The sequence below is a fragment of the Ananas comosus genome, linkage group 12 (assembly GCF_001540865.1).
Source record: "Ananas comosus cultivar F153 linkage group 12, ASM154086v1, whole genome shotgun sequence".
Classification (NCBI taxonomy): domain Eukaryota; kingdom Viridiplantae; phylum Streptophyta; class Magnoliopsida; order Poales; family Bromeliaceae; genus Ananas; species Ananas comosus.
The window spans coordinates 8,467,742-8,484,478 of NC_033632.1; the positions used below are offsets into that span (position 1 = coordinate 8,467,742).

At 41.3% G+C, this 16,737-nt stretch overlaps 1 protein-coding gene across 2 annotated transcripts in view; it reads left to right on the forward strand.

The window, feature by feature from the left end:
* The window catches only part of LOC109717887 (triose phosphate/phosphate translocator, non-green plastid, chloroplastic-like), a 29,460-nt gene extending 13,541 nt beyond the window's left edge, over window positions 1–15,919 (forward strand). For both annotated transcript variants that reach the window (XM_020243831.1, XM_020243830.1), the window contains exons 8-9: window positions 15,287–15,416; window positions 15,555–15,919. In XM_020243831.1, coding sequence (XP_020099420.1) covers window positions 15,287–15,408 — 122 coding nt within the window. In that variant the 3' untranslated portion in view covers window positions 15,409–15,416; window positions 15,555–15,919. The remainder of the gene's footprint in view (window positions 1–15,286; window positions 15,417–15,554) is intronic.

Below are 16,737 nucleotides of genomic sequence, written 5' to 3' on the forward strand. Positions count from 1 at the left end.
GCATCCTTTTGAGTTATTTTGTATTTCAGTTTTATTTACTTTCTTTATATGAAGTTTTAAATCATGTGGAAAAATGTTAGTATTTATTTGATTTAAGTGATTTAAAACTTCTTTATTGCCCCTGAGCTTCCTGGGTAGACCAACATCCAGTGGGCTATGCTTGGGAGCCCCTGCTTATATTACTGCATGTGAATTTAATCTCACATTGGAAACTCAAGACATATAGTAGTGCCTTATATACTCCATCATCCTCAAGCTAGTTGCTTGGGAGATAGGAAGAGTGGTGCTATCCGGTAAACACATGCACGTGCGCACGGCACGAGCGCAAGCCAAAGCCAGCCGGGCGAATAGGCGGCGGGGCACGCAGTCTTGGCTACCCGGTTCGATTTACTTTATCTTTTATTTTTTTAGGGTTTTTTTTATATTTTCTCCTAACCTTAATTACTTTAGCTCGGAAAGGTCCTACGGGCTACTCAAGGGCTGCTCCTCGACAAGGTCTAACGGCTAAAACCTGAGTAAAAGAGCCGTTGAACCCTACCTCCCATTGGCTGCTCGAGGTGGCAAGCCTCACTGGCTCCTATCTGTTTATAGGAGAGGGTGCAAAGGAGGTTAAAGGTTAACCTAATTGCATATACTTCTTTCTCCTTTTGTTCTTTTATTGCTAGTACTCTGAGCTTTACCTATCTTCTTCCTTACTTGCTGGATCTTTGAAAGTCTATTTGGTTCAAACTGCATTACCCCGGAGACGTGCCGACGGGGTGGATCGTGGTCGTCGTATAGCTAGAGGTGTTGCCGGAGCCTCACATGTGGAGGGGCAATCTCGCGTCTAGGATAGTGTATAGTATGTCTCGACTCATCTAATATTTTCTTCTTTATAATATTTGGTTATTAATTCTTGCGTGCGTTTCAAAATATTTGTTTAAACTTTGCAATTTAAAAATTATTTTATAAAAGGGACTTATTTATGCTAAAAGAATAGACAGATTTTTATAACATTCTAGAAGCGAGAATATCTCTTCTTTCTATTTCTTTTAAGTACAACAAATAGAACATCAATATTGCCATAGTTTTATACACATTTTGTTGTTGTTATTGCACTGCAAATTCATAAATTACCAATATTTTTCTAAACTGTAGTTAAGTCTTGTGACATTATAGTAAAAATTATTTGTAAACAGATTCATCTTGATGGATGATTCGTATTTGGCGAAGCCTGATATTCATAATTTTAAGAGGTGGTAGAACCAAATGAGGATCTGGCTCACCACTCTTAGGCTTGTTTTTTCTATCTCGGATCCAGTCGAGAATAGCAATGGATTTGCACCTGAAAATGCTATCTAGACTGTGGTGAACAGACCTTATAGTCGGAGCCAAACCCAGGCTGGACCATTCCTATTGAAACTGCAATTGCAATTGCACCTTTTTGACCCTAATATGATCAACTATTTGCTTGAACCGGATTCTTAGCACCCTCTCTAACAAACTGTATGACATATACTGTAGTGCTAAAACTACTAGGGAACTTTGGACATCTTTAGAAAAGTGTGGTCTGGTAGATCCTACCCAGAAGAGATCAAGCTTGAGATTTGATTAACTTCAAGTTGGTAGATAGTAAATCTATGTTTGACCAACTTCAGGATTTTGAGTATATAGTTGAGTAATTTCGATGTAGTGGTGTAGATCTTGATGAGAGCTTTTTACTTGCTACCCTTATAGATAAAACTAACCAAGCTAGAGATAGAAAGCCTAGTGAGTCATCAACCCAAGTCAACCTTATAGAGAGCACTAAAACTAAGGGTAGAAACTTTCAACCTAATAGGAACTTTAAGAAGAAGTTTTTCCACCATAGGAAGTTTAGCCCGAACTTTAAGAAACCTAAACCTAGGGGGAGTGGAGGCAACTTTGGTTTCTTTGTGTGCGGGAAGACCAACCACATTGCGAAGGACTGCTACTACCGCAAGACTCGGCCTTCCGCACCAAAGAAGAATAAGGGAGCTTTGCCTGAGTGCGAGCTGAACATGTTGACTGCTGAGCTAGGCCCTTCTGACTCCACTATCAAGACTCACGTAGAGGATCGGTGAACATAAGGAATGCAACCTCTTCTCTCGTGCTTGGGACTAGTCGTGTGGATTTGAAGCTGACCTTTCGAAAGACCCTAACCTTGCACAGCGTCCACCACGTTCCTGATATTAGGACGAATTTGATTAGTAGTTCTTTTTTAGTTTAGCAGGGTTTTAAGTTAGTTTTTGAATGTAATACGGTAGTGCTTATTAAGGGTGTGAATTTTGTAGGGAAGGGATTCTTGAGTGATGGTTTGTTTAAACTATCCGTAACTTCTCTTTCTATTAATATGAAAATATCCTTATTTTGAATGTTGTTTTTTGTAATATTTGGCATGGAAGATGGGACGTGAATTATAATATTAGTAAAAGATTGGTGCATATTGATTTGATCCCTAAATATGATTTTCTTGATCATAAGTGCGAAATTTGTGTGCAAGCTAAGGAGCGTAGGAAACCTTTTAGATTAGTGGACAAAGGTTGTGATCTTTTAGAACTTGTATACAGTGATGTTTGTGATGGAAGTAGACCTAGTAGAGGTGGAAATAAGTATTTTGTGATTTTCATAGATGATCATTCTAAGTATTATTATGTTTTCTTGATTAAATCAAAAGATGAGGTTTTGAGTAGATTCAAGATTTATAAGGCTGAGGTAGAGAATCAGTTAGATAAGAAAATCAAAATTCTTAGATCTGATTAAGATGGCGAATACACTTCGAATGAAATGACTGCATTCTGTCAAGAATATGGAATTGTGTATTGAGTGACTGCTTCTTATACACCTCAATCGAAAGTAGTAGTTGAACGTGAGAATAGGAGTTTGATGGATATAGTGAACTTTGTAACTTTAATTTCAGCATGTGTGATTCTAAACAGGATTGCCCACAAGAATTCTGTTGTCTCTTTCTGTGAGCTTTGGAAAGGTAAGAAGCCTAACCTTAGTTATTTTAAAGTGTGGGGGTGCCTTGATAAAGTTAAGATGCTTGAGAACAAGAAGAGGAAGATTGGACTTAAGACAGTAGATACAGTTTTTATAGATTATGCATTAGATAATAGATAGCAATGCCAACAGATTTTTAGTAGTGAACTCGGAGATAGTGAGATTTCTAACAACACTATTATTGAGGCTGGAGATGCAATGTATTCTTTTAGGACTAGAGTAGATAGAACTACTCTAGCTGAGCCAATAGGTAGCTCTAGTAGATCTAGAATTAGCGAACCTATAGGAGAGGTTGAACCTAGGAGAATAAGCGTCCTGGAGTAGAGAAAAACTTTTGGAGATGACTTTTGTATCCTACTTGTAGAAGACACTCCGTCAACCTTTGACCAATCTATAGAGTCTGTAGATATAGATTGGTAGCACAAGGTGTAGAAAACTGTACCTACCAAGTAGACAAGGTTACAGTATGAGTTGCTGGTTAGCATGTATTTGCGGAGCTCGAGTGAAGTGGAATCGTTGTCGTGTGGGTACGATCGACGATAACCACGACCTTCCCACTAGGTCTGCTGGAGGCCAGAATAGTAAAAAGGAGTATGCTATAATGAAGAACTGAAAAACAGTAAATGAATAACTGACAATGATCTGAATAGATAACTGTAACTACTGATCACTTCACTATAAGTGAAGAAATGAATAACTGAATACATAACTAAATATAAACAATGCTATACATGTAAGAGAGATAAACAAATACTATCGATGTATATACCTGCTAAACTATCATGTTCCTGCACATGTAATGAAAAGAAAGTAAAGAAGCCGATTAGTACATGCATCAATGCTACTACAATAAATAAATGCTGCAATAGTACCCAATCGCAACGACCAACTCGTATGCCCGGTCAAGCCTGCACCCGCCTAGTGCCGGAATCGCACTCCTGCAGGTGCACTGTTGACACCTAGGCTCTGGCCCTAGCTTGAACACCACTCCCGCAGGTGGGTCGTCTTTCCAAGGGCACAAATCTTTGATATAACTGGCCAGCATCTAGAGCAACACTCGAAGGTAAGGGACCCCTACCGAGTCTAATAGCACGTATCTCTATCAAAGTCAGTGTGGCTCTGCAGGCTAAGGTCTACGTAATGGTCAAGAGATCACAAGCAACCAATCTAATACCCTCAGCACACTCAAAGAATGTCAAATAGGGCATATATCACAGTAGCACGATCATATCCCTCTCACTATCTAAAAATCTGTCCATTATCGCCATGTTAATCGAGGGTATCTACCAAATAGGTCATAACATGTTTATGCTCTTTCTCTCTATGTCCAAACATCTGCACACTACCGCCGCGCTACCCACGACCTCTATCATGTAATATATAGCATGTACAATACAAATGGGTAATAGATGGCTTACCCAATATACAGACAATACCAACTGGCCTCCCACGACCTACTAGAATGAATGTCTAACATGAAGTGGTGCTGATAATCCCTATGTCACAGCTATCCGACTTATGATTCACACAATTTGCTCTCAAGTCGTGGCAATACGCGACTAAACGAAAATCCATCCTCACTATGCAATTATGACCCAAGAGATGAAAATACATATAAATAGTGCACAAAGCATCAATCACACATATTCGTGCTAGAAATCCATTCTTCCACTCAGTTTTAGCCCTTTGTCAATATAGACGACCATAGATATATGCATATGCGAATAAATAGACATAGAAGGAAATTCGTCATTTTCGGTGACTCGGAACTCACCTCGGTTCGCTAATCCGGTCGCTGCAAGAAATCCGCCTCTCGCGCCCTTTCCCCGGCTCTCGTCACGCAAGGATCCACTCAAAAATTCCCAACATCTGTGAGGGCACTAGCAAGGAAAGAAATGCTCATTCCAGCAATTCGGCAATGTGATCAACAGAGATGTAGGTGGAATGAAACTAGATTACCTCGATGATTCGAGTGACATAATTCCAATCCACGGGGAGGCAAGAGGTTCGAAGAACTTCTCAAATCGCTTCACAGAGAGTCCAACTTCCAAGAAATCCTAAATTCGATCTGAATTCAACTGATCTTCAGTCTCCTTCAATCCACGCCAATTACATCCCACGGCAGCACTAGCAAAGTGTAATCCAACTTCCCTACTCTCCAAGAGCTTCGATTTGGTCGCCGAACGGGCGAATTATGCCTGCTCACTCCCTCTCTCTCTCTCTCTCTCTCTCTCTCTCTCTCTCTCTCACATTTCCCCGTCCCTGCGACTGCAGCTAGCAGCTTTTGCTGCAACTGCAGATTGTAGTAGCTGCAGCTCTGCTGCTGCAGCAGCTGCTGTGCTGCTCGCAGCAGCTACAGCTGCAGCCTGCATGCTTGCAGCTCTGCTGCTGCAACTGCAGCTTGCGGCAGCTGCAGCAACTAATGCTGCTGCTGCCAGCACAAGGAGAGGGAGAGGGAGAGGGAGAGGGAGAGTTAGGGAAGAAGGAAACATAGAAGAAAAAAGAAAGAAAGAAAGAAAGAAAAAAGAAAGAAGGAATAAAAGGAGTTACCATAGCACAACCGAGATGCGCGCGAGCAATTTCAATCGGCGCGTCTGATCGATCTACCTCTTCCTTCTATTTTCTTCTTTTTCTTTCTCTCTGAGCAAAACCAGGTGGAGAGGGGGAGAAAGAGAGAAAAATCTAGAGCCTTAGTGGAATTCCACTAAGTTGCAACATTTGCAACTTAGCCCCAGTGATATGCATTATTGGACTTTAGCCCAAGGATTTAAGTGCTGGGCCGTCCCGATGAGTGCCGGTCACAAAAAATATATGTGCGCCGACACGTAATGGCATGAAATATTTATTTTTTTTAGCAACAAAATATGTCAATTATTTATTATGTATTTCAAATCTTTTGAACTTTATTGAGAAAATTACTTACTAATTTCAAGAATAGAGGGTTTTGAGTTGTGCCATTGGCATGGGGTTGTATCGTGTCGATATCTTGCTGGCGTGGTACGATACGGTGGATACGGCCCGTGCCGATGGGCACTTTAATCCTTGCTTTAGCCTTTAGTAGAAGGAAAATAGCCTTTTTACATTCGTTTTCGTGCCAATTTTGCACGAAAATGATTCCATTTCACTCAAACTCCGCAAATACATGCTAACCAGCAACTCATACTGTAACCTTGTCTACTTGGCAGGTACGGTATTCTACACAAGGCTTTGCACAAAAGCCTGGTGTAGATTACTTTGATGTGTATGCATCTGTTGCTAGGATTTCTTCTATTAGAGTGTTGTTTGCCTTAGCTTTGGCTCATGATTTGATTGTTCATCAAATGGATGTTAAAATAGCATTTCTGAAATGATTATTTAGATGAAGAGATCTATATGAAACAACTCGAAGGTTTTGTAGTTTCTGGACATGAGAGTAAAGTGTGCAAATTAACTAGATCTTTGTATGGACTTAAGCAAGCTCCTAAGTAGTGGCACTTGAAATTTGATTCTTTAGTTGTGTCCAATAGTTTTCATGTAAATATGTCTAATGAATGTGTGTATTCAAAGGAATATAATGGACATATGATGATCTTGTGTTTATTTGTTGATGATATTTTAATATTTGGTACCAATATGAATATGACGAATGATGTGAAAAAGTTAGTTAATGAAAATTTTGAAATGAAAGATCTTGGGCAAGCAGATGTAACTGAACATGAAGATTATTAGAAAATCGAATGAAATTGTTATGAACCAATCTCACTACAGTGAACGGTTATTAAAGAAGTTTGGATATTTTGACGTTAAACCTGCAGAAACACCATATGATCCTAATGTACACCTAAAGGAGAATAGAGAAGAGATCCAATAGGCTAGAATAGATATGCACAGATTATAGGATTCTTAGGATACCTAGTAGCAAGGATTTAAGTGCCGGCTGTGCCGCACCGTGTCGGTGCGGCATGTACCGCGCCACCAAGAAAGGGGCACGGTTCAGGGGGGGTATCGGACCTCCCCTCCGTGCTGCGGCACGCGGGGCCGTGCCGCACGAGACAGAGCGGCATGGCGATGCGTGCCGCGGCACATGTCACGCCCCGGGGTCCCTTTTAGTTTAAAAGATAGCGGAAAAGCGTCTATTTTTTTTTTTTTTTGAAAATCTGACCACAGAGTATGCCAGATCCGCCACAAATATAGGAGATCCACTGTTCACACGGACAGAGTCTCCCCTGTATTTGCACGGCGTCGCATAAGTACAAGAGTTCAGACATGATACAACGACAACCAGATGAACATACAAATAACCAACAGTTATACATTCATACACCATTCACCACAGTTTCACATTTATACATTCAATATTTAAGCATAAATCCACATCTATCAGTTAAAATGTTTCCAACCGTAGAAACAGGTTTTGAAATACTAAGATACAAAATTCACAGAAAACCTTTTGAAACTGTTCCCTACACAGGAACTTTTATCTTTTTTAAAACGCTACCACGAGGGGTAGAAAATCATTTTTATTTTAAGAAAACACAAATCCTTTATTACATTTCAAAACCAACTGAAAACATCAATATCCGGATAGTAAAATAAAACTGAACCATAATATGTCTAAGTTAGTTATTTATTTAAGCATGAAGGGTAAGGGAAGATAAACCAAACCACGGGACGGAAAGCTCTATCGTATGCTAGACCCGATCCTCACCAGCTGTCCCACTCGGACCTGCTACGTCACCTGTAATGGGGGCGGGGGGTGAGAACATGTAAACATGTCTCCCCTCCCAGTGAGTACCGCAAGCCGAAGAAGGCGAGGGGTACTCACTAGTCACGGAGATAAACAAGGATATAGATAATGGTAGTACAGTAGCTAAAATAAACAAGTACTGAAATGTATATAAATAAACCACTACAGCTGCTGTATGCATGCATCAACGGGACAATCAGTCCAACAGTACCCAATCTAAAATGGTCGTATTGGTACCCAACACTTCAGGCCTATGCCACATCTGCTCTGACAGAAACAAGCCATATTGGTACCCAACACCTCAGGCTGAAAGCATATAACCTCACAAGGGCTCACGGGTTCACACAAGCAACCACTTTTCGGGAAAAGAACACCCCTTGCGGTGGATCAGACCGCCGGTGTTCGTGAAATGCGTGCGAGCAGTGGCGATCGATGCAGAATGCTCAATAGCCAACCGTCGGCAACCAGCCGACAATCCTGCCCACTCAGGGCTCACTGACAATATGGGTCATCATGTAACCAACTCGACCAAACAGGTCACAAGTACAGGATATGAAACTCGACCAACAAGGTCACAAGTATAGGATAGGAAAATCGACCAACAAGGTCCTAGATACAACACAGGAGAATCGACCAACCAGGTCGCAGATATCATATGCTGATGAAATCTACTCTACTCCTACACAAGATACTAAACATGGAAACAACCAAGTAGAGTAAATACGGGAATAATACGGGTGCAAGGCTCAATATGTATATGATAAGCAATATAAACAGTAAGGGTGGAAGGAACGTCACCGAGCGTGCACCACTGTACCGACGTCGGGTCGAAGTACCCACCTGTACGTGTCTGACGAAAATCTCTCGACTGTGAAGACGGTGCAACCGAACCTACGAAAGGTCCACCGGGTTAGAACCTAACCCACTACTAAGAAACCCTCAAAGCATAACCCCACAGATAAACCCACGGGAATCGGTTTCCCATAATCGATTACCGAACACACCGGAAGTCCCGAACAACGCATCGAAAATCAACGATTGGTTTCCGGAAAGGCTTGGGGCCTTGGACGATCAGTCCAGAGGTTATCCTCAGCCTACACTTGCTGCCAACAGCAGCCACATCGAAGCAAAAAGCATAAAAGCCCTTACCGCTACATAGAATCACATCATTTTATGTGATTTCTAGGCTTTTCTGGACCGTGCACGCAAACCAGAGATTGATTAATCAGACCGTCGCACTCGTTGATAGGTTTCAGCGTGCCGGAGGCCGTGCTCACCTTTCAGAGCACTTCCGGCCACTGCGATGCGCGCAAGAACGACACGAAGATCTGTGAAACAGTGCGCACAGCGCTAAGATCGTGACTAACTCGCTAACCAAGGCATCTTTGCCGCTGTCGGAGGTGAGCACGATGTTCAGCACGAACTCTAGATCATCGTGCTCACTTCCCGGGGTGTCGGGGAGTCATCGGATCACCAGAAGGTGGCCGAAAAGCTAAAACTACTGTGCTGGAATATAAAAACAGCCTTACCAGACCCGAGGAGAGCTAGGGTTGGTCGCCGGCGGCCGGGAGGCGGGCACTCCGGCCGGGGATGGGAGCGGCCGGTCGGCGGGGTCTGGGGAACCAGCTGGCCGGAGTCTGGGTGCGGCCGGTGGCGCGACGGAGGAGATCGACTCCTCAAGACTGCTCTCGGGTTCAAGCTTCCCGGCGGAGCGGCGGCGGCCGGAGGAGGTCGAGGCGGCTACGGTCCGGCGGCGGAAGCTGAGGGGAAGGTGGTGCACCCCCCGGTAGACGGCGGTGGCGCTTGGAAACCGAGCGGACTCGGCCTCAGCCCGCACGGCTCTAGGCGGCTGCAGGATGGAGGAGCGGCGGCCGGTGGTGCACGGGGACGTCGGGGGCCGGCGCCGGAGATGGGCCTCGGCCAAAGGATGATGGAGCTCGGGCCCTGATGCTCCCCCGGGCCCAAAAACCAAGGATGTGGCAAGTCGGAGCTAGAGGGAAACCGAGATGAAGCCGGGGTGACTTTTCCGGCGGCCGGAGCAGCTCACCGGCGGCCGGGGCATGAGCACTGGTTGGGTAGGGTGGAGGTGGGGCGGCTAAGGCAGCTAGGGATGATAATTAGGGTTAAGGTTCCCTGGTTGAACCCTAGAACCCTATTTGTTCTAGGTGTACAATTGCGGAAAACCCCACCTAGTCCAGTAATTCTTACCAAGCCCCCCGCCTACATGTGGATTATGCGTATAGGTCCCTCAACGTTCTAATTCGCGCAAGACTGCGCATAAAATATTGGACCTTTTCGCGAATAATCGATTTTGCCAACTTGACCTCTCAGCGGACTTTTCACGATTCCCGAAGATCCGTCTGTCGGATTTCCGAACGGATTGCGCCAGCGCGTTCAGCCCGACTGGGGCATCGAATCTAGCATTTTATTTCGTCTGATTTGGTCTCCGATCAGCGACGAAACCTGCCCTCTCTATTTTCACCATATAACCACTTATGTTATTACATGTAATTTCCGTTAAACCCCTTTTTCTCGACAACCGTGCATTAGAAGCCAATTCCGTCAGTGCCATTGGGTCCAGAATGGTCGAGCCGTTCGAAACGAGCTATTGAAGTCCTATATTCGGAGTTCAATGTGCACCAGAACCCTTCTCTAATCGTTGGCTCATCCGGAAAGCCGGAGTTACTATTCACTTAAGTCGTCGGTTCGGGTCGCGTAACTTCTCCATTTTAGCTCATTTTCTCCAAAAATTTGACGAGTGCTTTAGTAATTACATTACACACAAAAACATCATCAACCAAGGGTTTAATTTTATTTTTCAAAAACTTCAGTTATTACAGCACAGTGCCGTGCCGGCACTGTGCAATTTTTTTTTTTTTGCTTTTTATTTTTTTTCTTTTTGTTTTATTTTTTTGGGTACCTGAAGCATTCTGGGTACCCTACAACCCCCAAAAAATATTGCAAATCGAAGACCTATTTATTAGGCAAGTCAAAAAAAATTATAATTTAATTTTTTTTGTTTATCAATATAGGGCAAATTTTTAATTTACATATCCAATTCCTCCACTTTCACCATAGACATCCATTTTTTCTTCACAAATTATTTTATCAAAATTTGTCGCACCGCGAAACTTTTGCCAAATTAGGGAAATAAAATCAAACTCAATAAACAAATTTTAAGGCACATCAAACATAAAATTTTATTTTTGCGTTAGAAGATTGAAAATACTGATAAAATTAAAAGTTAAATTAAATTAATTGATATTTAAATTTATTTGGCATAGAACTTATTGCTTAATTTTTTTGATAGATCTAATAAACTCTTGAAAAAATTAATTAAAAAAGATTTAAATCAAATAATTATTAAAATAATTTACTCAAATATACCTTAAAATAACTCATAAAATAACATGCATGTAAGCTTTTTATAAGTAAAGAAAAACTATAACATGACGTAGAAAAAAAATAAAAAAACATATCTTTGAATTTTAAAAATTCTAACAAGTACAATAATTTCTATTCTGCATCAAATATAGTCATACTTTACATCAAAGATTACTGCTTAAGTCCACATACAACATCGCGCCGGATCTACGATGCCAAAAAGACATCGGCATGATATAAGACCTACGTGACAATGACATAGATCAAAACCCTCTATTGCTGGTATAATGAGAAAGTCATATATTCCCGATAAAGTTCATCCAAATTTTTTGATCTTTGATTCTTTTTAAAAATACATAATCAAACTTTATTTAGAAGATCGATTTTGTTGCTCCAAAGATTAAACGTAAAGATTCGCGATGCGATCAAATGTCGACAAAAATGCATTTTGCAAAAAAAAAAAAGCATGTCGGCTCGTGCACGGCCCGGCACGCACCGTGTTGTACCATGCCTGCAAGTTTCCGGCACAACCCTGTGCCACGACACTTAAATCTTTGCTTTACATACAAAAAAGCTTACAAGTATGTTAATTGATGAGTATAGTAAGCTATATATAGCAAATATTCATATTAGAAAGTGAAAAATCACTATGGTCGATTCATGATTAAATCTTTCAAAATAACATTATAAGAGCTTATTGAAACCAAAAAAACCGAAATAAGTCCGTGACAAAGCGTGCTAGTAGGAGGTCATGCGTATCCATCGGCACGCAAGTGTATCATGTGTCGGCACACCGCACGGAAGCGTGCCGGTGCCGTATCGTGCTCGGCAGACAACGGCACGCCCATGTGCCACGCTACTTCTAAGCGTCACGGATAGTGACATGAGACACGAGACACGAAAGGATTTAAGTGCCGTGTTAAAAAATTAGGGGACTCGTGAAACTTGGAAATTATTGCTGGCATGGTGTATGCCGAGTCGTGTAAAAGATGCATGCTAGTCAAAAAAATTCTTGTGTTCCGACACATAATAGTTAATGAAATATTTATTTTATATATTTTAGCAACAAAATATTCTAACTATTTATTATATTCTTTTTATCACATCTTTTGAACTTTATTGAGGAAATTACTTACTAATTTAAAGAATAGAGGGTTTTGAGCTGTGCCATCGGCACGGGGTCTGTATCGTGCCGGTATCTTGTTGGCACGGTACGGCACGGTGGATACGGCCCGTGTCGACGGGCACTTAAAACCTTGCCTAGTAGACTACACTAGACTAGGCTTATACTGTGAACTGATTGCGAAGATATACTCATAATTCAAATAGAGAGCGTTGGAATGCTTTAGAAAGAGTTTTGAGATACCTGAAGGGCACTATTTCTTATGGATTGCATTACAGTGGTTTTCCTGCAGTATTAGTAGGTTATAGTGATACTAATTGGATTAGTGATACAGCTGATGTGAAGTCTACTATTGGATTTGTATTTCTCCTAAGAGGAGTTGTCTCTTGAAAGTCAACTAAGCAATCTTTGATTGCTGGGAATATTATAGAATCTGAACTTATAGCTTTAAATACTACTGTAGCAGAGGCTAAGTGGATTAGAGAGTTTCTTCATAATTTGCTACTAATGGAACAACCTTAGCACCAGTATGTATTCATTGTGATTGTAGATCTGCAATTGATAAATGTGCCTAAGAGAATATGGAGCCTAAAATGAATAGATTTATAAAAGTGAGACATAAGTTCATTCAACAGAATATAAAGGAGAATATAAAAGTGAGACATTGGAATTTGTGACATCTGTAAAGAATTTGGCTGACCAACTTACTAAGGGATTATTAGGACCGTGATACCTAGAATCGTCGAAGGGTATTGGGGCTTAGCGCACAATAGGGACAACAAACCAATCCGTTGCTAGTTAAATGGGTACAAACAAGTCGAACAAATAGCTGTGAGGAACACCACTTTATATCCTCACCCCTATGGCAATAGTGCTCATATTTGTAAGTGGATAGGAAGGACATTGGCCCTGACCGATTTCGAGACCCATGAGGCAGGGTGTGACCTTGCAGAAACCATTTTGAGGACCTACTATGCATGTGGAGTCGTGAGGCCGCGACTATGGAAATAGGGTGGTTCCCTAAAGCACACATGAAGCGATATCAGCGCATGGCCATAAAAGTGCTCACCCCCATCGAACATAAATGGCTGTACCATGTGTACTATTTGTGGAAATCCGATTCATCACCTTGGTTCAAGGCATAGTCCACCATTGTGTCCTTGAATATACATAGACAAGCACTAAGTGAAGGTTCAAACCCGTAAGGTACCTTCGCCAAATACGTGGTATAAGAGAATCAACATCCTTTTAAGTTATTTTGTATTTAGGTTTTATTTACTTTTTTAATATGAAGTTTTAAATCAAGTGGAGGAATGTTAGTATTTATTTGATTTTAAGTGATTTAAAACTTCTTTATAGCCCATGGGCTTCCTGGGCAGCCCAACATCCAATAGGCTATGCTTGGGAGCCCGTGCTTATACTGCATGTGAGTTTAGTCCCACATTAGAAACTCAAGACGTAGTAGTGTCTTATGCAAGGATTTAAGTGCCGTGGCACGGGGTCGTGCCGGAAACTTGCTGGCACGGTGCGTGCCGAGCCGTGTCGATGCGTGCCGGTCATAAAAATTATTATGTGCCGACACATAATAACATGAAATATTTATTTTCTTTAGCAACAAAATATTCTAACTATTTATTATGTCTTTTTATCATATCTTTTGAACTTTATTGAGGAAATTACTTACTAATTTAAAGAATAGAGGGTTTTGAACTATGCCGTCGGCACGAGGTCTGTATCGTGCCGGTATCTTGTTGGCACGGTACGGCACGGTAGATACGGCCCGTGCCGATGGGCACTTAAAACCTTGGTCTTATGTACTCCACCTCAAGCTAATTGCTTGGGAGATAATGAGAATGGTGCTATCCACTAAACACACGCACGCACGCACGCACGGCATGAGCACGAGTCGAGTTGAGCCGAGCGGGTGGCTGCACGCGCTGTCTTGGCTACTCAGTTTGATTCACCTTATCTTTATTCTTCTGTTGGGGTTTTTATATTTATCTAACCATAATTACCTTACCTTGAAAATGTCCTACGGGCTACCCGAGGGCTGCAACTCGATAAGTCTAACGACTAACCTAAGTAAAGAGCCGTTGGACCCTACCTCCCATTGGCTGCTTGAGGCGGCAAGTCTCACTGGCTCCTATTTGTATATAGGAGAGGGTGCAAAGGGGGTTAAAGGTTAACTTAGTTGCATATACTTCCTTTTCTTCTTCTTGCTCTTTTATTGCTAGTACATCTGAGCTTTTTCTATCTTCTTCCTTACTTGCTGGATCTTTGAAAGTCTATTGGGTTCGAACTGCACTACCTTGGAGACGTGTCAACGGGGTGGATCGTGGTCGTTGTATCGCTAGTGGTGATTGCCGAAGCCTCGCACGTGGATGGGCAAACTGGCTTCTAGGACAGTGCATAGCACGTCTCGACTCACAGGCCTCATCTAATATTTTCTTCTTTATAATATTTGGTTATTATTTCTTGCGTGCGTTTCAAAATATTTATTTAAACTTTGCAATTTACAAATTATTTTATAAAAGGGATTTATTTATACTAAAAGAATAGACACATTGGTTAGATTTACGCTTGGTATGTTTCATCTGTAATTGTGCTGGGATGGGACTTGGCTTGGTAGCTTGGAAGGCCTTCTTGGGCTGTATTTCTTTTTGCCTCCAGTAAGCCTAGTCAGAAAAATCTGCTCTATTGTGTTATGCTCTATCGTGTTCTATGATATTATTATGACAATTTTATATTCAGCATAGTTGCTTGGGAAATAAATTCATTTGATATGTTGAATATTTGGTTTTTATTTGTCTGAAAATAGTAAGTAATTTCATTTACTTCATAAAGCATCATGCTGTGTCTTTTACATAGGGGGTTGTTCTGTCCGGCAAAGTTTAAGAATTTTCAGTGCATGAAACAGCAATATTTAGATACTAATTAGAATTTTGTCCTGCATCACTAATTTGTACGAATCCCATGCTTAAAGTAGACAATGTAGAATGTTGGCATGTCATGATCCTTGGGGAGGACTGATTACATTGTTATAAAATTCACAGCTTTCCTACATGATATTGGAAAGAGTATCTCCCGTCACGCACTCTGTTGCCAATTGCGTGAAGCGGGTGGTAGTTATCGTGACATCAGTTCTCTTCTTCAAAACTCCTGTTTCACCTCTTAATTCTCTCGGTAAGTTCATGTCCCCTTTATTCTTTCTTGATGAACAGAGGTTTCCTTTTTCGATACATCATATTAATTTGTACCAAAGCTGGTTAATCATTCTTTTCTCCCCTACTTTTGATTATGTGATTTTGCTTGGGAGTGTAGGCACTGGCGTGGCACTAGCTGGAGTTTTTCTTTATTCGAGAGTAAAGAGAATCAAGACCAAATTTGTGTAAGCAGCTCCTGGGGATATAATCCTACTTTTTATGTTTTTGGCCATTGTTTTTGATGTGCATGGCGCAAGTGCGTTTCCGTACTGAGGCATGATAATTTGTAGAATTCTTGCTTCATTCATAGGTTTATGTAGCCTCACCGCTGGGTTAGGTGTTCTTTGACAAGAAGTTAACTAGAAAGTGCTTTTAAAAGTACCACTTAAGATCTAGCTGGTTTTATTTATAAAATTTAGTGAGTTATACAAATGTATCTGCTTTGATTCTTTGAAGGGTTCAGTAAGCTTAAAAAATCTGAAAGTTCTTTTTAGAGGTTAGCTCATGTGATACTTTGAAATGGTGGTGGAAATTGTTACTGAGAAGCGTATGCCTCTTTCGTGGTAGTTCCTATTATTATTTCATTACATGGGAGAAGAAAAGTCTAAAAGCACTTCCGAATTTTTGCGTCCTTGAAAGGATAGAAATAGATGTGGTTGGACAGTAGTTCACTGTCAAACTTTAGGCCTAAATTCCCCCTAAAAATCACATTTTTGCACTATTGTAGCCATAAAACCACATTTTTGGTGCTTCTGCTTTTGTTTCTCAGTGACATTTTGGTTACCCTAGAGCAGAAGGTTTGGGCTTTTTTAGATGACCAAAAGCTCTGCTAATGCAGAAGCAAAGGGGAAGAGTGTAGCCAAATAGACGCTAGATGGATTTGCCGGCAACAGTAAATTCTAGATTTTAGTTGACAACTGGCTCTATTGCTTTACCTCTTGAAAATCAAAGATGACTTTATTCAAGCTAAATTTGATTTGGTTTGGTTTGGTTTGGAGACCCGTAGGTTTTAAATATTTCGATAGGATTAGGGGGTGCAAATGGATCAAGGTTGGAGTTTCCGCCTTGCATAGGGGCAGTAAGTAGGAGTAAAAAATAAATTAAAAAGAAATAATTCGTGTGGAATCCATCCTGGTCCGCTAAAGTTTTTAGAGTTGGAGGACGAGGCATTGATCTGAATCATTGACCTGCAATTGAGTGGTCCAATTCTGCACAAGAACGTGGGGCACCTCTGACCTAGTGTTAATTTGGACCTGTACGTACATATATGGAGCTCTACTTGGAGGATCGAATAAAGTAAG